Below are 24,087 nucleotides of genomic sequence, written 5' to 3'. Positions count from 1 at the left end.
TGGTTGTTTAAATATAGGAGAGGAAACAGATGCTGGCTGGAGAGGAAGTCCCTGAGACAAGTAGGGCAGTGGCTTGCCCAGGCTGATAAGAGCCAGGGGTGGGCTCCAGGTTTAACCTCTGCTGATTTGCTTTGAGGCCTTTCTTATGTGGACATGAGCCATTACCATCATAACTTGGCTCCTTAGCAAGCTCCTCCCCCTGGCTGACATAGAGGGGGTTATTTTTAAGTTGATATTTGTGACTTCCGTTTGGCTTACCTCCTACTCCCCTGTCTCAAATACCCTGAACAGGCCTCCAACTCCAGCAGAGCAGCAGCTGGCTGGCCCTGGGAAAGGAAGACTGCTTGTACATGTGCAGTGGCATGGCTGAGGAGGGGGCCAAGGACACTGTCCTGGCAGGCAAAGCACAGGCTTCACTGATCTCTTGATAGGACTGAGTAGAGGTTCTCACTTGGGCTCAAGTCCTGGCTCAGTGTGGGGAGGCAGCCAGCTCTGTCACTCAGGAATTGACCCAACCTGAGGCATCCAGATAAATGGTAGGAACGCCATTGTTGGCATTGCCCAGTGAACCCTCCAGGGAACTTTACTTTCTGAGACCAAGCTGTGCTGACCTTGTCCCTCTAGTTTTGCAGTTCCGGGAGAGCATGTCCGGCTGGGTGTACTAGCAGCATCCTCAAATTGTATTGTGGATGAATCATAGCCACAGTCCTACCCACTCCACCCACCACAGTAGAGCAGGGGAGATGGACTGACGCCACTGTGACTCCCAGCAGCTGCCCTACCCACAAATTCTGGCTCAAAAGCTTCCTCAGAACTCCTGTAGCTATGTCTAGTTCCCTCCAGTTCCCAGCTCACAGAGGAGCATCCCAAAATCTATCTGGAAGAACCAGTGCCCATAACCTCTGGCACAAGGGACAGTTTTAGCTCCTGGTAGGGACCTCTTTCTTTGTCACATTGGAAGGACACCAACAGAGTCCACATTTCCACCAAGAAACGTGAGACCCCGATTTTTCTCTCAATCTTTCTTTGGGTTATTAAACACCCAAAGCCCTACAGAATGCTGCTTAGGAACCTGATGCTTCCTCTCAAAAGTATAAGAAAGCAGGCTGTGCTTTTAGCAGGTGGGAGTCCTGGTTGAGTGACTTCTGTGAGACCAGGCAGACCAAGATTCAGACTGATTTCCCTCCATAGTAACCATCCAAGAGATGCTCAGAGGATTCTTTCCAGGTTAGTATTTACAGCAAGAAGTAGATTTGCTCTAGAGATTCTCTCTACAGAGAACCTATTTTTCTATTGAATTCAGGATTCTAAACTCTTAACCACTGTTAGTCATCTGTATACATGAGCTTTCAAGGTTTCAGTGAGGTAAACTCAGCATCGTAACACAATTGAGTTTGTGACTGTCTTATGCCAAGTCTGACTCTATCCTGTGCTAGCAGTGCAGCTGGGGCAATAACTCAAACTTGCTCAATATCCATTTCCTTACCTGCAAAAAGCAGATGTGGGAGCTGGGGATATAGTTCAGCTGCATCTGCCTGCCTGGCACTCTGGCGGTTGTGAGTGAGTTTGATTGTACCAAAAAAAAAAAAAAAAAAAAAAGATGTAGTGAAAATGGTACATTCCATTAGAGAGCTCCACTGAGGATCAAGGGGGAGCCAATGATAGAACTTTCCAGGGGTTGATGAAAGGTCAGATGATGCATAGTGCTGGGCTCAGGACGGTTACTATATTGTAATATTGCATTACTACACAGGAACTTCCCTAGCTGGCTCCTGAGTTTAAGGAAGCGTGGCTTGTTTCAGTGTGATTTTAAGGGATGTGCACTCATCCGTGTGCTCACACACACAACTGCAGTGGGATGGGGTGGGGGGTGGGTACTGAATCACACTTTGCTTTTATCTTACTAAATCTGCTTCTTTGGATCTTCGTTGTCATCTGTGAAATGGGGAGTTGGACTTATTATTTTCTAAGATCTGTTTCAGCTTCACTAAATAGATTTTGTTTTGTTTTCAGTACTAGACGTGGGACCCTGGAGCCCTCTACCCAAGCTGTATTCATTGCTCTTTTTATTTTTTATTTTGAGGCAGGCTCTCACTAAATTGCCCTAGAATGGCTCCAAACTTGTGATCTTCTTTGTCAGCCTCCTGAGTAGCTGGGATTGCAGTTGTATGACATCACACCTTGCTTATACACAGATTGTAACATATAAAATTATATGTCACTGGGGGTGTGACTCAATAATAGAATACTTATCTAACGTGCTCAAGGCCCTGGGTTCAATCACTGGTACCAAAGAAAAAAGTGTATCCATAAAAAGAATTGCATAAGATTTCCTTTGGTGAAGACACAGCAAAGGCTGGGCATTGTGCTCATGCCTATAATCCCAGCTCTTGGGCGCTGAGACAGGATTGCTGTGAAATATAGAGTGAGATTCTGTCTCGAAAAACTAAGAGACAGAGAGAGAGAGAGAGAGAGAGAGAGAGAGAAGAGAGAAGAGAGAAGAAGGAGGAGGAGGAGGAGGAGGAGGAGGAGAAGAAGAAGAAGAAGAAGAAGAAGAAGAAGAAGAAGAGAGAACCTTTGGGAAGTAAAAAGAGGGGAATATTGTGAGAGTTTAGGTCTAGGTGTAGCCATCTAAAGTAGAGCATTTTAACTGTTTGTGGAGTACTGCTTTGGCTTCACCTTGTGCCTTTCTCCCTGTCCTTGGACCTTTCTCCCACAGAGCCTCCAAATGCTTCCCCTGCTGACCCGCCCCACTGGGCATTACCCTTCCCTCCCTGCAGATGTTTCCAGTTTGAAGACTGCATGGAGTTCATGTTGGTCACTTGTTCCATTTGCTCAGAAACAACAGCCAGCATTATTGGCAGGAAATGGAGATGGTGCCAACTCCAGGATAACACAAAAAGCCCTAGTCATGGGCACTGGGTGGGGGTGGGGTTTGGGAGGGAATAAGCTGGACTATTGCAGTGATCTAGAGTTCTGTTGTTCCCGAAGAAGTCATGGTCACTGAAGCAGCGTCTGTTTCGATTTCCTTTGGTAATGACCAAGCACGCCAGTTGAGTGATCCTGAAAGGACAATTCAGAGTGTGATACTGTCCCAGAGGCCTAGGAGTGATTGGAGAGCCTGGCTCCGTGACTCAGTCTGAGTTAACCTCTCAACCTAGAGCAAGTTCTTTTTCTTCAGGAATGATTCCAAGGTTAAGGAGAAATTAGAAGATCTTTGGGATTTAGGATCAAGAGCAAATACAAATAAACATAGTGGGAATTATAGTGGGCCTGGCATGCAGCTATTTTGGCAGGAGTTGGCTGCCGTGTTCTCCCTGTGCTATGATTTAGCTACCTTCATGCTCTGCACAGGAGGTAACCCCTTTATAGCCACGACTAGAGCTAAAAAATCTGCCAACTCCTCCAGAATGAGTTACACATCAGAAGCAGAAACTCTGATTATTGCTCTGAATGATCTGGCTCTTGATCCAGCCCACAGAGAGCTTCACTTGCTGATCTGAAGGGGCAGCACATAGGCCAGTGACTTAGTAGTCTGGTTGCCTGAAAACTATGGTGTCAGATATGAGACTGCCTTTCCTCTAGGCTCATGAAAGAATCAGGTGTGGGGGCTGTTGGAGAGCTCACCCAGCAGGGCTTATGCTGCCAAGTCACTTGTTTCGTGGCAAGTATGGAGAAGAGAGAAAGATGTCACTGCCTTCCCACAATCCCTTTGATATGTGTGGAAGAATTTTCCTGTAGTTCACTATCTTTCAAGTACCTCATAAATATAGAACTGGCTGGGTACTGGAGGGGCCTTGTCAGTGAAATATGTCCTTACATTCCTTTTAATTGCTTAAGGTGCCCGAAGGTCATCCAGTTAGAAACAGTTTAAAACAAGAAAGATAGAGGGTGTTTTGAGACACACACTGGAACCTGACCGTGATTCAGGTTCAGGAAGAGGCACAGGCACACATACTGTGCAGGATGAACAAATGGCTGCAAGCATCCCTTAGCAGTGCTGTGGGTCTGGAACAGCATTGCTGGTGTTGGTGATGTAACAATTAGCACCTACTATTGGGCCCATTGGCACAGACCAACAGGTCAACTGGCCAAGGGGCAAGTGTACTGATGCAGAAGGAAGGGCAAGCTGTGTGCTTGGTTGGAGGTGGAAGGCAAGATATTCAGCTGGGAATTCAGAGAGACAGGAATCAAAGTAAGAAAAGAGCCAGTGAAATGGCTTGGTAGCCAAAAAATTTGACTCCCTATTCCAGTTTGGCCTTGATTTAGCCACTCTTGAATCAGTTTCCTCTGGTGCCCCATCCCATCTCAAATCCATCGTGTCCTAAATACTGTATATTAACACTGATTAGGGGCAAGATAGTGATGAGAAAACAGGGGCAATGTGCCAGGCTCAGTGGCCAAGTAGGTTTCATGTCCTATAGATAGAGCATAAATAAAATAAACAAGCGGCTGAGTGTGGTGGCATACACTTGTGATCTCAGCACTCAGGAAGCTTAGGCAGGAGGATGGTGCCAGCCTGGACCACACAGAAATTTCAAAGCCAGCCTGGACTGCATAATAAGACGCTGCTTCAAAATTCAATCAATCAATCAATCATCAATCAACCAATAAAAACAAAAGACAAACAAGAAAACAGAGCAAAGACAATGAATAAAAGAAGCTCTGATTGTGAAAGATGTAACACAAGAAGTAAACAATAAACTGGAAGGCAGTTCAGTAGTATGGTGCTTGCCTTGCATTCAATGCAAGACCCTAGGTTTTATGCACTTCACTGCAAATAATAATAATAATGGTAATATTAATAATAATAAATAATAAAGTGAGATGATGACCAATGCAGGCGTGACTGTTCATGGGAGAGGGCATCATTTTAGGTCACAGAGTTGAGACATTGAAATAGGTGTGCTAAGGAAATCACAAACTGGTATATAAATGTCACATACTGTCTCTGAGAATCCCTCAACTACACCCAAATGAGACAGGGCCTTGCTAAGTCAGTAAGTCGCCCAGGTTTGTATTGAATTTGCGGTCCTCCTGCTTCAGCCTCCAGAGTGTTGGGATTGTGGGGCCATGTCTGGCTTGGTAATAAGTTTATCATTGTTGGGGCTGGGGATTTAGCTCAGCGGCATAAGCACCTGCCTTGCAAGCAGGCGGATGTGAGTTCGATCCCTGGTGCCGATAAAAATGAAAAAGACAAAAAAAAAAAAGTTTGTCATTGTTGAAGAAGAGATCTTCCTATGTCTCTCCTGAATCCTTGTTGAGCGTAGAGAGATATATCCAGTACTCTTGTAGGCAGAGAGGAGAAAGATTTGAGAATAATACATGATACATGTTCAGTTAAGCTCATAGAAGTTCTCTAGGGTGCCAGACACCACTTTAGGCTTTTGGTGCTCTTGGGATAAGGAAAGTAGAGATAGACGCAAACATGAATAAGGTCTAAATTTTTATGCGTGGAATTTACTATCAATTGGGAGAAAGTCATATAAATAAAGATAGTGACCATTCCTAAGGGAATGTTTCCTAGCTATTGCTGAACATGGATGCCCCAAGACCTGGATTGAGAACTTTTCCCCGAAGAGAGTGTTTTCAGTCTCAGCATTTTTTTCTTTTGCCCAAACTGATACTTTAAAGTGTTTCTGTACCACTTGTGGGAAAAGAAAGTGCTCACCTCTAAGTCATGCGGGAACTGACAAAAATTCTTGCAGGACAAACTAGACTAACTGATCGTGCAACACAGACGATATAAACAGTGATGTTTCTTTGGATGTTACTTGTAAGTATTATTTTTACCTTGAATAATTTAAAAGAGAATATGGAGCTACTCAAATAAATGGTATAGTAAGGCTTAGTGGCACATGTGTGTAATCGCAGCATTCTGGGAGGCTGAAGCAGGAGGATCATAAGCTTGAGCCCAGTTTGAGCAAATTAGTGTGACCCTGCTCAAACTAAAATATAAAAAAGGGCTGGGAGTACAGCTCAGTAGAAGGCCCTGGCTTCGATTCACAGTACAAGAAACAAAACCAAAAATAAAAACTACGAAACAAGAAAAACAAGGCATTAAAAAAGCAATAAAACAGCAGGAGCCAAGGAAGGAGATAAAAACATGTAAATTTCCTAGAACATTTAAGCAGAACATTACTAAGACTGAGCCTTCACTTGTATGGGCCCACTTGCCCATACAAAGCTGTCCCACTAACCAGAGGAACAAAGCAAGCTAGTTTATTAAGAAAAACAATTTCTTTTCTAACACTAAATTCCTCAAAGAAATTATCTTATGAAACTTTGTATAAATGGCATAGTAATAGATAATATCTTCAATTATGATGGCCTGCTGAGACATATTTCCTATGACAGTTTTTTGTATTAATCTTTAATAAAACACAGAGGGAATAAAGTTATTGGTTAAGCGTGTAACTAACATTATGTGGTTTCACAATATTATCTGTCATGCACTTGATGCAGGGGTAGTGGGTAGAGAGCGTAGAGAAGGGCTTGCTGGCTGCCCTCCGATGCTGGGCAGAACAGTCCTGGCTGAGCACTGACAGAGGCTGAAGTGTACTTGATTGATGCAAAATGTGCTTCTTCCAAAACCTGGCCCAACCTACAAGTCTGGTGTTTCTCATTAAAACACTGAAAAGGTTCTGTCCCGAATGGCAGTTTGGGTTTGGTACATTTGCTATTAAACTGTTCTTATGTCAGTCATTGAAAAGAGCCAGGGCTTGAAGCCTAGACGGTCTTGGGTTCAGGCCCCAGCTCAGCCATTTGATGGCTGTGTTGTTCAGACTGAGTCTGCAGTTTTCATCAAGACTAGTTTTCATATGAAATGAGTCTACACACACTCCTTTCAGGACTGGTAGAGAATTATGAGTGAGATGTATAAAGTACCTGGCAAGGGACCTAGCATGTTTTCTCTGGCATGCTGTCAATGGCAGGTGTTAGGATAATAATTTTGGAAGGACCCTGTGAAGGAAGTTAAAAACAGCGTCAAGCAGAAAGGTTGCTGACCTTCACTATGGAGGAGGCTTTGCACTCCATTTATTAAGGAGTTTGTTATATTTTTAGGTATAATTTTAAAAGTAAGAAGGCCAAGATACAGCACTGCTGTAAACATTTAGGTTGGCAGTTGTTCTATTGAGAGTTGGTCCTACATCTGCCAGCACTGAGGACCTGGGAGGTGGCATCAAGATCCACAGTTGACATGTGTGAATGAACTCTGGGGTGATGCTTACCTACTATGAGTTACACTGGGCCAGGAAGGAAGAGGCTCAGCATAGATTATTGGAATTCTGAGGCTTTAATGATGAGGAGGTTGGGATATAAAGAAACCCAAGCACATTTACAGAATGCATGGACTCTGAAAGATAGAAAACTCTTCAGAAAAGGCCTGGGAAATGACCAGTGGGGCCCGTGCTCATCAGAGGGGACAGGTCAGAGATAGCAGGTGCCAAGGGAGGACTATTGATGTATAGATGGCAAGCAGCTAACACTCTCAGAATTCCTGCTGGCAAATCTTCTCTGTAATCACCAGCTTCTTTATCTTCACCTTACTTCAGGAGAGCACAGTGTAGGTTCCCCATCTTAATGGTGCTTCTTACCAATTGTACAACTCTGAGCAGATCACTCAATCTCTGACTCAGTTTCCTCCTCTGTGAGATGTAATGAACAATACCTGTTTTGTGGGGCTGTCGTCTTGATTTAATGAGATAGAGTATAAAGAGCTTCACATGCAATAAAGCAAAATAAAATATCTATTGGAACACTCATAGATTTGTTATTTAAAAAATATTTATAAAAGGGGGGAGATTAAGATGGACATAACAACACAGGTCAGAACAGAACAATTTAAGCAACATAGTGTTTCACCACAGGATAACCTGACATAACAGTAGTTACCATAGGGAACACTCATAGCTTTGAAAGATAAAGCTGCGTTCAACATTTTTAGGTTAAGAAGATTGGATTTTGTGCTGCCTAGGAATATTCTCTTTCAATTTTAATTTTATGTTGTGAGATAGGCTCTTGCCACATAGTTCAGGCGGCTTTGAATTCACTATGTAGCCCAGGTTAGCCTTCAAATTGCAGTGACCATCCTGCCTCAATTCCTGAGCTTTTTTTTTTTTGGCAGAATCTTGATAATTGCCCAGGTGAACTTTCTGTTCTCCCGCCTCAACTTCCTGAGGAGTTGGGATTACAGGCTTGTACCACCACCCTTGCCAAGGAAATTGCTACAGGATTGGACTGAATTTAGGCAGTTGGCTTCTACCCTTGTCTTCTTTGTTCTCCCTTAGTTCTCCACATGTTTTAACCGTCTGCACCATCTAAGGTCTCTGGCTAGTCAGTGTTCCAAAATTCAAGTTCTCTTACCTTTTATTTTCTATTTCAGGCAGCCTGGACCCCAAGAGGCAGTAGAAACGTGCTGCCATCTGGTGGCCACTGCTAAGCATAATGCCTTACCACCGACACATAAGCCTTTCAGGCTTGAAGCTGATGCTACTCTCCAACATTTAGCTAGTTGCCCAGAACCTGAACAACGTTAGAATTGACTGAACTGTCTCTAGGCCTCCACTTGGTCTTGGTTCCTCTGACACTCGGTGTGTGTGTGGGTGAGGTGGATAGGTGCCAGGCACCTGGAGCAGTTTCCCTTCCTTGGGCAAGACTTAGGTAACTCATGGTGAAAGAAGCTTGACCTGGTCACCCAGGCCTTGCCCTTGCCACCTCTAGCCGCACCCCACCTCCACCCCAGCTTTCATGTACTCATACTTGAGGCCTTGTGAGTCACAACAGAAGTGGCACAAGTGTCTGGGCCCCGGAAAAGAAAGCCCTGGGGACACTGGTTCTGAATCAGCACTTGGAGGAAGCTGTCTGGAGGGCCTTTAACCTCGTCTGTCTGGCCTGACAGAGGCAGAGACAGGAAGTTGATAAGGCCAGCATGCAAGAGCCAGGCTTCTTCAGGAGTGATTCTGAACTCTGGTCTTTTCTAAGCCTCTACGGTTAACTAACAAGCACAAAGTTCTTTAAAACTATAACGGTTTGGGGAAGTGGGGATGGGATCAAGAGGAAGTGAGCAAACTGATTTTGTGTGAGTCTGCGGCAGAGAGTGAGCCCTTGGCAGTAGCTATCATCTCCTGCCCGCCTGGGCCAATTCTGGGCTCCAGAGGTCCTTTCCCTGGGCTCCTGCTAATGCTGCACCTGGCTGTTATTAAAGACTTGTCTCTGAAGTTTTCTAACTTTTTCAGAGAAGTTACAAAATATCCGATGAATTGTCTCTCTGACTAGCCTCTCAGGATGTTAGCCCAACAGAAAGGGGAAGGACGCTGTCTGTGGTTGGCTGCCCAGTTTCATCAGGCCCAAGGAGTTCTAGGCCAGGGATCAGGACAGGCAAGGCCTGACCTCAGTGTCCAAGTCACTCTTCAGGCTGATGAGACCTCTCAGATCTTTCCCTCTTAAGGGTGATCTCAGCACCAGACCTCACTTTCTTTCACCTGGGTTTGCTAGGGTGAGCTCAGGTTCTTTTAGTAGAACTGAAAACAGCCATGACTTTCCTTTGAAATGGGAAAAGCTCATGAACCACATTTCATTTATAATTTATTTCACTATTTAAAATTTTATTTCCATAAATTTGGTTCCATAAATGTTTTTTTTTTACTGGCCCAGAGCTCCCCTGGAAACCCAGCCCCACAGCAGCCTGCTCATGAAATTTTCATTCTGCTGTCTCTTTCTAACTCTGAGCAGCTAGTTGATACATACTGTTTGCTCTTATAATCTGGTCATATTCTTTTCCAGGGCCAGAGAATATTGATCCCCTATTGATATTGGTAATATGACATATCAAACTCAGGGACCCCTTGTCCTTGTGAAAACTTAGTGTGGCTGTTCGTGTGTTCATCCTCTTATTGAAGGCTGTTGTTTAGAAGCCTGAAGCCAGGAGCCTGAGTTTGAATGCCAACTCTGTCAATGTCTAGCTGTGTGACCTTGGATAAGTTATTTACCTCTTCAATCTCAGCTTTCTCAGCAACAATATCTTTTTAATCTTAGAATATTGAATAAAAAATGAATAAAAGGAATTAACACAGTATCTGATATCATGAAGTGGACTTAACGAGTTGTAGTTGATTTATTGTTGTCTTTATATGTGGTGCTGATTTTATGCTTCCTGACACAGAGATGCTTTCCTATTCATTCATTTATGAAAAGTGTACGGAGGCCCCTGTCTCTGCCAGGCATTGTGATAGGGATTATAAATGTAGAAATGAAATGATGGTCTCTGCTCCCCGGGAACTTGCAGGCCAACAAGGGGGAGGTCATATAATCAGCACGATGGAAACCCAGAGTCTGGCGAGTTTTCCAGATCCTGTTTGAGAAGAGTGGTGGAAGGAAAGTGTCTGTTTTCTAGGTAGACTGGAGAAGAGGGCCTTCTAGCCAGGATAAGAGGTGGTGTGCACAGGGGAGAGGAAGTGACAGAGAAACTCTGCCGCATGGTTTGTTTGGCATGGTGAGCTGATTTCTATGGAACAAGCAACATGTAGGAGCCTGCAGAAGCTGAAAGGACCCCATCACCCATGATTCTCATGAGCCCCATCACCATTCTCATGAGCCTGGTTGGAAGCCTGAAGTGGAGAGCAAGTGATTTTTAAGCAGGAAAAGGCCACCTTGGAGTTTCCTAAAGATTATTCTGATGATCTCAGGTTTCTTTGGGAGAGAAGATAGCAGGAAACAAGCTAACCAAGGGTGGCTGTGGGCCCTTGTGCATGTGGAAGAGCAGATAAACAAGGTGACCTTTGGACTGGGTCTCGGTTTTCTTTGCCAGACTAAACTTTTGGTTTTCGATCTAGAATAAAGAGGGACATTCAAGGTCCACTCTTAGTGTAATTAGGTTATGGATTCTGGGGATTTCTTCTAGAGATTTTCTCTAGGTTCTTGTCCTGAACAAAGAATTGGACAAAACAAGTACAAACTGTAATGATAGTTTACATGTATTAAAGATACGGAACAAATGTGTTCTACAGAGCAAGTGTGGGCCAAATAAAAGTAGGAAAGGCAGTACTCTCTGCAGCGTGAGAGTGGACCACTGTGAAAGGACACAGTGACTGAGATTGTATTGGTGCCATCTTTTGTATCTCCCACTCTCAGGCCAGGTGCCAGATCTAGATCATCCTATCAAAAACCTGCTTGATTTCTCATGAGAAGAACTGAAGAGAGCACTCTAGTTGGGAACTGTTTTTCTGTGCCTACCCTGGATTTCTATGATTGACAAGTCAGGCCCATCTGCCCGGCCAGTTTGGTATGCCGTAATCTCCTGCCTCATTAGGCTCAAATGAGAAATAACTGTGGAAAACCTTCCCTTTATCTCTGAAAACACCCTTGCAGCAGTGCTGGGCTTTGTCTTTTGAGAAAACCTGAAGGAAAAGCTTCCCTTATTCACAGAAAAGAAAGTCCCCAGATACGTGCAGCAGAAAGTTTGATTCTCAGCTGGGAAGAAGTGACTTTGCGTGTCTGCAGCCCCTCCTCTTTCCAGTGTGTTACTCTGTCAGGCGGATGGTACTGCGAAGTATTGGACACCAGGCTCTATACTTGGTTTCTCTAACCCCGCCAACGTGACTGGTTCTCAGAGAACTCACCTGAGTATTAATAGAGAACCAACAGGAAAATAATCTGAATCCACATATCAAGTAAGTTCCTCATGAAGCCGGGCTGCCTGCTCCACTCAGGCACTGGTCCTTCTGCTTCTGCCACTTTTTGTCTCCCCTCAACTCCCAGGTCATGACTGCATATGGGCCGCCATCTTTTTCCTTCTGAAGGTAAGGGCTGCCCATTGCCTGACTAATACTTCTTCCCTACTACCAGGCCACTTTGTACTGTACCCTATAGGTTGGGCTATCAGCTAGGTTTGGGGATGCCAGATCCTTCCAGGAAGCTACCTTTTAATTGTACAAGTGCAACGTCCAAACTCCATGGCTCATCCCTACTAGGGAGATTTTTGTCTCATATAAGGCTATTTAGTGGTTATCAATATTTAGGAGAAGAATGGAGAATTTTTACAGTGATTAATTATGCTTCAGATTGTTATATGATAAGGAAGGCTTTTTTTCATGCAGCTTGATTAAAAATTCCTCTTAGTAACCTGAAGCACAGTTGAAGAAAACAACTGTGCAACAAACATGTATGAGAGGCCACAGAGGAGGCAGACAGAGCTTTTCAAGGCTGTAGGGAGGATCTCAGGACAATGGAAATACAATTAGAGATAATTGCCTATCCATACCTCCACTTGTTCCTGTACTAGAGATTGAACCCAGGGCTTCCACACTAACTTATGCTAGCCTTCTTTAAAGTTTTAAATAATTCTTTTTTTTTTTTTTTGTCTTTTTCATTTTTATCGGTACCGGGGATCGAACTCATGACCGCCTGCTTCCAAGGCAGGTGATTATGCCGCTGAGCTAAACCCCCAACCCCTTTAAATAATTCTTAAAGACCTTTCTCACTAAGTTGCTAAATTGTTTAAGCTGGGCTTGAACTTGCGAAATTCTTGCCTCTGCCTGCCAGAATGCTGAGATCACAGGTATGTACCACTGAGCCCTGTACCTTATGTCTGAGAGTTTGCTTAGGGAGAAGTGCCAATGATGTGAAAGCAGAACTAAGAAGTGCCAGTGATGTGAAAGCAGCCCAGGGTGCCTAGGAATCTCTCACAATGTCCCACTGAAATTGTCAGATAGAAAATGCCATAACACTGGTATTATTGCTGAGTTTTATTTTTGGCTCTACACACATAGATGTTTGAGGTAAAGGTTATAAACCTTCAGTCCAGATTGTTAGCTTACATCCATCTGTTCCTTCTTGCTGTCTCTAACATGCCCTGGTTAAAATGACTTCTGTGGGCAGCACTGAGAAGCGCCTGAACCAAATAACAATTGCATTCAAGATTGTGACTTCCAGAAGTTGGTGGCTTCAGTAAGTGGTCTGATCCCCAGATAGACACATGTTCTTGTGAGGTAGGGCTGGGATTTGGGGTTTGGGGTTTGGAGAGAAAGGGGGCCAGAGTATGCCATATGATTATGTGTGCACATTGTCTTTCTTCTCTTTTCTGTATGACTGATCATCCTGTTGTTCATTTCCTCAAATAGGTTTGACACAGGCCAGTTGCCACAGTGAGGGCCTGAGACTTTACTATGGGTTTGGGCTATGAAGGAAAGATGGAGGCTCTGGGTGGTAGTCATTTTTGAGATTCTTCTCATTTAGTTGCTAAGTCTTTCAAGCTGAGCTTTGTTCTCAAAGCAAAGGAATTTTTGCTTGTCCCTTTGACAAAGGATCTTTGACATGAAGGCTGGTTGTTAGCTGTGTTCAGTGAGGAGTCTATACCCATGGCTGAAGCATTTTCTATTATGTACTAAGATGGAGTAAGTTCTTGTGAAGGTACCAAAGTCTAATTCTTTTCTTCTGCTTTTCCTGTTTGTCCTCTTATCATGGAATTGTTCCATTAAACAAACAGAAAGCAGGCATCTGTTTGGAGGCAAGATCCCACTGTGTAATCTAGGCTGGCCTTGAATGTATTATGTAGCCCAGGCTGGCTTCAAGCTCCTGGCTGTCTTCCTGCTTTAGCCTCTCAAGTGCTGGGATTTCAGATGTGAACCACTGCACCTGGTGCAGGTAGAAATACTGTGTGGTCATTACCTGTGCCTCCTCTTCCCGACCAACCCTGCACCCTCAGTATGGTCTCTGAATGAATTAATTCTGATATCTAATCTCTTCTTGAGCCTTCTCTATGCCAATCATGCCTTTCTCCTCTGTTCCTTCCATCTCTTTGCTTTGAGTTCCTGGCTCTTTACTTCCTCTTGGCCTATCTCACTTCCTGTAAAACTCTAAAGAGTGTTGCTTATCTTGATGGAGTGCAAAAAGCCCTCTGGGGCTAGGGGCAGGAAGAAGCCTTGAATGTGTTTGCCTTGAGAACTAAAAGCAGCGCATTTTCAGACTCAGCCCACACTGAACTGACCTCCAGGTTTCTGGGAGGCCAGGGGTGTGTGACCCACAAAAAGACTAGAAGTGATTGCCCTGGGGTGGGCCCTTTCTAAGGAGAGGAGTCTCCAAGACATCACCCCAGCAAAGAGGAGAAGGAAGGCATGAATTGGGAGTTACAGGCTGTTACTATACCTGGACTTTTGGGAAGATATCTGGCGGGAGCGAATCCTGCTGGCTAAACTTGTCACCTGAGATGCTCTTCCAGGACAGCGTGGTATTCAACAACACCAGTACTCCACGGTGGGATGACATCACCTATATCATCATGGAGGTTCTCATCGGACTCTCTGCTGTGGTGGGCAATGTGCTGGTCATCTGGGTGGTCAAGTTGAACCCCAGTTTGCGGACAACCACCTTCTATTTCATTGTCTCCCTGGCCCTGGCTGACATTGCAGTTGGGATACTGGTCATACCTTTTGCCATTGTCATTAATCTGCACTTCCCAATGCACTTCTACAGCTGCCTTTTCATGTGCTGTGTGCTGCTGATCTTCACCCATGCCTCCATCATGTCCTTGTTGGCCATTGCTGTGGACAGATATCTGCGGGTCAAGCTCACTGTCAGGTAACCTGCTTGAAGAGGGAGGGATTAAGCAATGACAGAGGAGTCTAGGAAAAGGGAATCCTTCCCCCACATCCAACAAAGTGCCCAACTCAGACTTTTTAGTAGAAGTGAATCCAGGTAGGACCCTGAAGTTGAAAGAAGACAGTAAATGATTTTTCGCTGTATAATCAGTGGGGGGATGGTGAGACTTGGGGATGAAAAACAAAAGTGGTCCTCTTTGTCCTGAACTGACCGCGTGCATATGGTCAATCCCTTAGTACAATGTGGAGTATGGGTAAAGATGATGAAAGCTTCGTGCATTGTTAGTAAAAAACAAAATCAAAATACTCGAGTTTAGAAATTATAGAAACCTACTAGATAAGGTCTAAAGTATCTTATTTCATAAGAGGCAAGAAGATAAGAATAAGAGGAGATAAACAGTTATGTTCCTTTTTCACATGTATGTTATTATTTTAACTTTGCTTCCTATTTTGTGCCTGCCCCGATGCTGAGAAAAGTTCTTAAATTGTATATTTACTTTTTCTTCTTCTTAAGATGTCAGAGTATTTCTTCCAGAAAGTTCTCTTATGTACAATGCAATACTGACCTCTGATCTGACCATGTAATGAGAGTAGACTGTGAAATGGTGGAATCGTATGCCCAATGTGTCCTAATTTGCACTGGTCTCCCGTGCTTTTTTCTCTCTTCTCCTGAAAAAAATGCATGGTAAAGAAATACAGACAAGTTTTAGGTGCAAACAGATCTGAGTTTAGATCCCTGTTTCTGCACTCTGAACCTCGGGCAAATTATTTAGCTTTTTCTGTTTCTGGTCCTCATCTGTATCGTAGTGGTTTGAAACAGACTTACCTTCTTTTAGTTTTAGCTACCTTATACCTTACTTCTAGTTTGCATATTTTATCTGTCTGTGTCATTTTTTTCTTACAAAATGAGGATAGTAATTGTACTTTCCTCATGAGATTAAATGAGCTAACACATGTACAGTTCTTAGAAAAATGCTTCTAACACAGTCTATGCCCAATAGTTATTATTTTCACCTTTGCTATTAACAAAATACACATTATCATAAAAAAGCTCAGTTGTGAGATTTAATTGAGATGAAGTCTAATACTGATTAGAAACATTAGAAACAAAGAAACAAGTTTCCTTCTTGCAGTCTACTTGGGTTATTGTTAGGAAGCATGCTTCAAAAAGAAATGTTGATGTTCACTGGATTATCCTTTTAAGGGCTCTGAAGTAGTTCAATATAGCTTTGCAAATCAGTTGATTGATTTAATCCAAACACCAAGTATGAACACCCACACATGCAGAGAGACACTGGAGGGTGCAGAAGAAGGGCAGAGGTGTGGAAAAGGCATAGTAAAATTTATTAGTATCTGCATAACTGCCAGATAAAGCAACAGAGAACACAGCAGGCAAGCACGCTTTTAGGAAGAATTTCCCATTAGGCAGTCAATCCCAGGGGACTTAATTAAGCCTTTTATCGTAGGAATAAAAAAATTCTTAGGTTGGAAATAGACCAAGAAACAGGGCATGAACGTACCTAACTCTCGGCAAAATATTCCTGATCTATTCTAGATTATGACTTTTTAGAAAAGTCCTCAGGGAAGTTTCTGGGTTGTTCTCTAATAATTGTCAGCTCAGCTCATCTTTATAGCCAGGAAAGCTCAACCAGAGTCACCATAGACTGGTTGGGTTTGTCCTCTCTTACTAGAAGCCTGGAGAAGTGAGAGCCTATGCTTTATCACTCCCCGCTAGGCATCTCCATCTTCTGACAGTTAGCAATCCTGCTGTGAACTCACTGGCTCTTTTCCATTCAAACAGATACAAGACAGTCACTACTCAAAAACGTATATGGCTGGCCTTGGGCCTCTGCTGGCTGGTGTCCTTACTGGTGGGATTAACCCCTATGTTTGGCTGGAATGGGAAACTGACCTCAAAGGAATTCCAAAACGTCACCGTTTGTTCTTTCAGTCGTATTATCAGTATGGAGTACATGGTCTTCTTCAGCTTTTTCACCTGGATCTTCATCCCCCTAGTTGTCATGTGTGCCATTTATCTGAACATTTTCTACGTCATCCGGAACAAACTCAGTCAGAACCTTTCTGCCTCCAAAGAAACGGGCGCATTTTATGGACGGGAGTTTAAGACAGCAAAGTCCCTTTTTCTGGTTCTCTTCTTGTTTGCTCTGTGCTGGCTACCTTTGTCCATCATCAACTGTGCTCTCTACTTTAAAGTCAAGATAACAAAAGATGTGCTATACCTGAGCATCCTCCTGTCTCATGCTAACTCCATGATGAATCCTATCATCTATGCTTGTAAAATAAAGAGGTTCAAAGAAACCTGTTTTTTGATCCTCAAAGACTGTAGAGTCTGCCAGCTTTCTAATTCCTTGGACCCAAACATTGAACAAATTTCTGAGTAGTTATTCATGAGAAAAGATTCTTCATCTCAATAACCTTCAGATTCAGTCCGAGTGGACACTATGGACCTATCCTTCTGGATTGTATTATGAACGTTGCTTCCTCCTATTGAGGTGGGAGCACTTCCCTGGTTGCCTGCAAGTGTATCTTCACTAATACCTTACATCTCCACTTCTGAGTTTTTTGTTGTTCTCTACTAATCCAACTTTTTGGAGGCCTGATTTCAGGACAATGTATTTTGCTAGTAGTGAATGTGTTCCTCCTCCCCAAACAGAATGAGAAGTCAAATTTGGAGGGTGTCTTATTGAGTTAGCGATGAAAGCTTCTAACTGAACTGTGATGGCAACAGTTGCAGTAAAGAGCCTGCTCTCGGAGAATTCAGCAAACTGAGCCTAATGGGGGCTTAAACTGCTGATTTACCTGCCCATGTATTTGAGTAAATAAAAGATGATATCTAACTCTTGTGTAGCTCTTTACAGAGATCCCTCGAAGTTTGAAGACCCAGCTTGCTGCTCTTGGCATTCGATCTGCTTGCTACCCAGAGCCAGATGGAATGCTCAGTTTCTTACTCCTTGACCCCGAACCTTTTGCCTTTTGTTCCTGGGCTGATCAAAGCATTTGTCATTTTTATCAACCACTCATCTACTATTAGACAGTTGTAATTATTGACCCTGGTGTTTCATTAATAGATGTATCACTAGTGGGTGGAAGGCAAAAAAAAGAGACTCCAGTACCCTGGGAGGCTGAGGCAGGAAGATCACAAGATTGAATCCAACTTGAGCAACTTATCAACATACAAGAACCTGCCTCAAAATAAAAAAATAAAAAGTAAAGGTGGTAAATCAATCTTTAATTTTTAAATTCAATCCCTAGTACTGGTGGTGGGGGAGAGGACAATGGACAGTTAATATTTTTGAACATTTTCTATGCACTAACCATTTTGTGTGCACTGTCTTCTTGACAGTGAGATAGGTTACCATGATTATTTTTATCTCCAGAATCAAAATCTGATGGATAGAGAAGCTACATAGCTTGTCCATTGTTTACACAGGTAAGTAGATATAGGCTCAGCTCTGCCACGTGGGAAAACTTAAGCTTCTTGTCACCTATTCTAAGACATTTAAAAAGAGGTTTGTTATTTCCAAGTTCACACTCTGAAGCTTATCTTATGTACAATTAATAGATGGTTCAAGCTACATTGTGCATACTTCAGTATTTCTGGGAGTTTACCTTAACTACTATTGCTGATTTCTAATAAATCAGGATACTTTCCAGTGTAAATTGTCAGTCACATCATTTGAGTATCAAGTGGCTCCAGGCGTTTGAGGTGACATCCCTGGATTGGCCTACCCAAGTTTGCAACTGTATGTGAATTCTCATTCCCACGACAATGTATTAACTTAATGAAAACAGCAAGATGTGTACACCAATTAGACAAAGAGAATAAGGATACTAAAATAAAATTAACCAGGCGTGGTGGTGCAGGCTTGTAATCCCAGCGCTTGGGAGGCTGAGGCAGGAGGATTTCTGTGAGTTTGAGACCAGCTTGGGCTACAAAGTGAGTTCAAGCCTAACCTGAGCTACATAGTAAAACTCTGTCTCTAAAAAGAAAACAAAAGCAAAAATCCAGGAATTAATTCTTTGCTGTTCCTACAAGTTTGTTCTAAACCTAGTCCTAACCCAGGGGCTGATAATCAAATTTATGTCATTAACATTTCATTTCAGCAAGCGGTCCTTCTTTCTCCTTTTGTCAGCCCAGACAAAAATCAGGAAGTTGAACCCCCGCCTTCCTTACTTTTTGTTTTTAGCGTGCAAACATATACCCCAGTAAGAGGTCCTGGGTTTGTGCTAGGGCTCAGTTTCCTAGTAATCTGTGCACCATGCCTCTTAATTTACAATATCTAACCCAGTTGCTATAGTAACACTTAATGCCTATCCTTTTTTATTAAATTTGGAAACTTAAAATGACCACTTCTGGCAAGGCAGAATGACCATCCTTTGGTGTCATTAGTCAAGCTGTAACTCTTGGGTTTCACAACTGCTTTTAATTCCCCCACCCCAACTTTCTCTTCCTTTTTTTCTCTGATTGTTGCTGATGGCTTTCAGGGAGCTGCATTTTTGTTTTGTGTCTGTCAAATTGGAATCTGCTGAGATGATATTTCATCAGCCCAGAAGTGACCTTAGAGTAAAATCATCTTCTTTAAGTGAACTCAAAAAAGATGAACCAAAAGTCATCAGTGAGGAGACTGACTTAAAGTTAGGACCATCATGGTTTCAGGGTTAGAGATTAGTGTCACAGGAATCTCCCTATGAACCCCTCTTCTGGCTAGTTCCCTCTTAGCCAAATGCTAAAGGGATAGCGGCGCCCTTTATTCTAAGGGACTAGGTAAAAAGACTACCCAGCTAAAACTGAAGTTTGCTTCCTTAGTTTCCAGTTCATCTTGTACTTTCCCTCCTTCAGCCTTGGAATCAGTCATCCTGGTTCCTTTTGGTGGAGAATAATACAGAGAAGCAAACTTTGTGTGCTTCAAGTACTCTGTGATATAGGGGTATTGCTGTTCTCAGGCTTTTTCAGTAGACAGACAGAGCTAGAAAATACATCTACATCCAAAGGATGACCAAAACCTAAGTGAAGAAATTAGAGCCTCATGTGAAGAAGCTGGAGCAAAGGTAGGTGCTGACTAACCAGATTTATTTGTATTTTTTTTTAATTAAGTCAACTGTCTGGAAATAAGTGAAAACCAACCTCCTAAAAATAGTAAAGCCACTTTATTCTAAACTTGTTGTATCAAGAAATCCAGCTACCGTCACTGGCATTTGATAGAATTAGGAATGCTTTACAAAGGTGGTAATAGATAAACTCAGCTACATTAAAATTTTAGCAAGTTTAAAAGAGCAAGGATTCATGAATTAGGCAGCACCAGGCATTAATTCAACACTACACTGAGAGACTCAAGATGCTAGAGTCAACCTGATGGTCTCCAATTAATTTTTTTTTACCCAGGTCCCTAATGCTGAGCTACATTCCCATCCCTTTAAAAAGAAAAATATTAAAGAAAATTAATATAGAGTCTCATTAAGTCACTAAGTTGACCAGGAAAGACGATCTAATTTGCAATCTTCCTGCCTCAGCCTTCTGAGTACTGCTTTATATCTAGCTCCAATTAATTCTTTTTTTAACAGAGGGAAAAGAGAGGAAGGTTTCTGATACATCCCGATTGGAAGCTGTTGGCATGGGGATTTTGTAAGGAGAGACTGGATGTGATTGGTTGAGGGTCTATATCTCGATGATCCTCAATTGGAAGTGGGAACAAAAACTAGGGAAAATGTCATTTATTAACCAAGTCTTACCAATTTGGGGATAATTGTTACAGGGATTATTGTTTGGCCTCCTGAACTCTATCAGAGATAACAATCTGACTAATAATATGGCTGACTGTAGGCTGGTTTACTGTACTGTAGATGAGTGGTTGGTTTCCTGATCAAGTTGCTACAGGTTGTGGGTCAGAATTCTGTTTTATAAGCAGTCTGGCCATTGTCCCTGTGCATAGCAAGTTTCTTAGAACTGAATGCACACTTTCTAGGGAAACTCTTCCTTTACATACAATAGCTGAGAAAGAAAACTTGTGCTACATTCCCCGCCCCCCTCCTGCCTCAGATGACATCATGTGTGCCTCACTGTGAGCTCTGAAGTATACTACAGTTTACAGAATTGATCAAAAAAGCAGTGGAAACATAGAGGGTTTTTTTGTTGTTGTTGTCCTTCTGAACCACCCCACTCACACCTTCCCAAATTAGCATCAACAGATTATGGTGGCTTTAATAGTTGTGTGAACAGGTGTCACTTAATCTTCTAAACCTGGATTTTCCTTATTTGGAAGAAGAGACTAGTAATATCCATGTCAAAGTTGTTTGTATATTTTAACTTTCTATGGAAAATTTCAAACATGGGAAGTAAAGTGACAGGACAGTGAACCCTCATGTCTATTAATCCTACTTTAATAATTATTAACTTATGATCAAGCTTGTTTCATTCATGCCTATGCTCACTTACCCTACCCTGGTTATCTTGAGATTCTGGACCTTAAATGACTTAATCTGTAAACATTTTGTATTTATAAATATGTTTAAAACATTATCATTTGGTTTATTCTTAGAACACTTCTTATTTAGTATCTAAGTAGAGTGGAAATTAGTTCTACCCTTAAGAGGGATCAGTATAACTAGTAATATCAAAGAACACTCAAGATGCTCATAGACACATCATTTATTCTCTGTAATGTTGACTCATGTCATTTAGAGCATTATGTTTTCACGTTTTGGACATTTTGCTGATAGCTATCTGTGTGTAGTCCATTTCTGTTTCTGTTGGCATTTTCTTTGGTTTTATGGTGCCATCTCTAAGCAGTGCTGAATGTTTTGCATGCAGCATTGATGAAGATAAGACCTGCTTTTCACAAAATATAATAAAATATGTTAAGATAATAATCCTCTATTATCTCTGTGGTTTCTATGGGTCAGGAATTCAGGGGCTTCCTGGCTGACTGGTTTATGTTCATGGTTTCTCATGAAGTTACCGAGTCTGCAGTCATCTGAAGGTTTGATTGTGGCCAGATCAACCCTAAATGTGACTCTCACATGTCCACAGAGTTTACCCTGGCAAGTTGGCTCCTTCCCACTGGGCCTCGCCATAGACAGAGTTCTCACAACTGATGACTGAATTTCTCAAGAGAGTAAAGTACAAGAGAATAAATTACACACTTTTTATAACCTAGCCTCTGAAGAGACAGGATCGCTTCTGCTATATTTTGTGGATCACACAGGCCAGCTCTGATTCAGCTTCAAAATGAACTGTAGAAGCCATATACATCAGAAGCCATTTTGAAGGCTGGTTTTGGCAATACTAGCACATCTCTTCCTCCTCCTCCGTCTCTTCCTGTTTTTTCCCTCCTCTTTGCTATCTTCTTTCTTTTTCCCCCCAGTACTGAAGATTTAACCCAGAGCCTTTATACTCAGTAACATTTTTGTTTTTCTTTTTTTGTCTTTTTTGAGACGGGATCTTGCTATGCAGTTCAGGTTGGCCTTGAGCTTACTTTGTAGCCCAGGCTGGTCTCGAACTCGCAACGATCCTCCCACCTTAGCCTCCCGAGTGCTGGGATCATACATTTTTCATTTTAAAAAGGTCTCCCTAAATTGCTAAATTGCCTAAGCTAGGCTCAAAATTGTGATTTTCCTGCTTCAGCTTCCCAGCATACTGGGATTATAGGCGTGTGCTGCCATACCTGCCTAAAAATTATTTTTTAAAATATCAACTATCTAGTTGTTGTTTGAATGTTCTGAATTATTTGCTTTGATCACTGTCTAGGTAGACAATTTGTCATTATGTCTCTCTTAGATTCTTCTTTCCTTTTTTTCTTTTTGTTCCCATGAAGTTTTTTGGTTGCATACATAGAGGTTTTCAATGAATAAATGAAATACTGTATGTGTCTTAGTTACTTTTCTTGTTACTGAGATAAAATACCCAACATCCAAATTTAAACGTGCAAAGGTTTATTTTGGCCCACAGCTTGTAGAGATTTCATTCCTAGCTGGCTGGCTCCCAGGCAGGGCGGCACAGCAGAGGAGCCCTGCAGAAGAGAAACAGTTCACGGCAAAGCAGGGTGGCCAGAGACAGCAGAGCGGTGAAGTAACAGAAGCAGCTTCTTTCTTCTGTTTATTTTCCATCCAAGCTGCCCATCTTTTGGATGATGCCATCCACATCTAGGATGGGGCACCTTTAAACCTGACATAGCACCCTAATCTAGCCACATTCAAAACTCCCCACGTATGACCACATAAGACTTTGTGGGACATCTAGATACAAGCCATAGAAGCATGTACAGGATGCAAACTTGCTGCTGGCCCATATGGTGAATGTTTGTGGCTGAGATAGGCTCTCCTTTTTCTTTCTATTTTTTTTTTGTCATTTTTTTCCTTTTTTTTTTATTGGTACCGGGGATTGAACTCACGACTGCCTGCTTGCAAGGCAGGTGCTTATGCCGCTGAGCTAAATCCCCAGCCCTAGGCCCTCCTTTTTCAAGAGAGGATCAAGTTGGACATGGTGAAAGGAAATTTAAAATTTTAAACAAATACCTGCCAGAAAGCCTGCCAAGACCAAGTGAATGTGGCAGAACAAACCTGATAATAGAACATTCCTTTCTTTGTGTAAGCTTGTCTAACAGATGGCCTTACAATGTAACTTCAAATGTTTCTTTGTAAAACCCATTTTTACTGCCTTTGTCTACCACTGCCAATGGCCTTGTAATGTGACTTAAAATGTAACAGGATGTTTCTTCCACTGTATAAGCCATGCTTTGTATAACTGAGAACTTTATGATTATGATGTAACCTGAAATGTTTAAACTCCTTTAGCAACCGATGATGTCACCCAAACCTCCAATCATATGTGCCGAATTTGCCTTGTACCTCCCAGCTTACTTTGTTTGAAAGCCTTGAAACCCTGCCAGGAGAGGCTATGACTCCTTTGGAGAAATCCTACCCACAAGCCCACTGGTGTAATAAACTGCCTTCTAAACATTCTCAGTGCTATTTTTCCTGTGTTTGATCTGTTTTATCCAACAGTGGCACTTGCCTGTAATCCCATCACTCAGTAGGTTGAGGCAAGAGGATCAGTGTAAGACATAGTGAGACCCTGGAAAAGGTGGGGGCAGAGAGAGAGAGAGAGAGAGAGAGAGAGAGAGAGAGAGAGAGAGAAAGAGAGAGAGAGAGAGAGAGAGAGAGAGAGAGAGAGAGAGAGAGGCATTGCAGTATTGCACAATCTAGAAAACCATCCGCATTTGGCCCTTGATAGAAGTACTAACTCTGGGGTATGATTAGTGATACCCAGTTTAAATTTCAAAACTTAAGGCAGTTCAATAATTCAAACTTTAATACTGCTGGTTAGAGCATACGAGTCCCATTAGGAATCAGAAGCTGTTGCCACCACTGCTACTGCATGAATAGATGTGCTTGATTTGTCCGAGCTCTACCCAGGAAAGCTTTCCAGAAATCTGGACTCAGTGGCTCTGGCTGATGGCACTCAAGCACCTTC

General features: G+C 42.5%; 1 protein-coding gene across 4 annotated transcripts; it reads left to right on the top strand.

The window, feature by feature from the left end:
- The first annotated feature begins 11,388 nt into the window (after positions 1–11,388).
- Adora3 (adenosine A3 receptor) lies at positions 11,389–23,575 on the top strand. 4 transcript variants are annotated; one of them, XM_063255644.1, is made up of 3 exons: positions 11,389–11,672; positions 14,473–14,577; positions 16,399–23,575. In XM_063255644.1, exons 2-3 carry the CDS (start codon positions 14,483–14,485, stop codon positions 16,997–16,999), a joined length of 696 nt encoding a protein of 231 aa, XP_063111714.1. In that variant the 5' UTR covers positions 11,389–11,672; positions 14,473–14,482; the 3' UTR covers positions 17,000–23,575. The 4 variants fall into 4 exon arrangements, with proteins under 4 accessions (XP_063111714.1, XP_063111716.1, XP_012998623.1 ...); XM_063255646.1 differs by lacking the exon at positions 11,389–11,672 and adding an exon at positions 11,700–11,801; XM_013143170.3 differs by lacking the exon at positions 11,389–11,672 and adding an exon at positions 13,824–14,308.
- The last annotated feature ends 512 nt before the right edge of the window (positions 23,576–24,087 follow it).

Source organism: Cavia porcellus, unplaced genomic scaffold, assembly GCF_034190915.1.
Source record: "Cavia porcellus strain 051 isolate PalLab524CR breed Dunkin Hartley unplaced genomic scaffold, mCavPor4.1 scaffold_1, whole genome shotgun sequence".
In the NCBI taxonomy this organism is placed as follows: Eukaryota; Metazoa; Chordata; class Mammalia; order Rodentia; family Caviidae; genus Cavia; species Cavia porcellus.
Note: the sequence above shows the minus strand (reverse complement) of the source record. Positions and strands in the feature narration are given on the sequence as shown.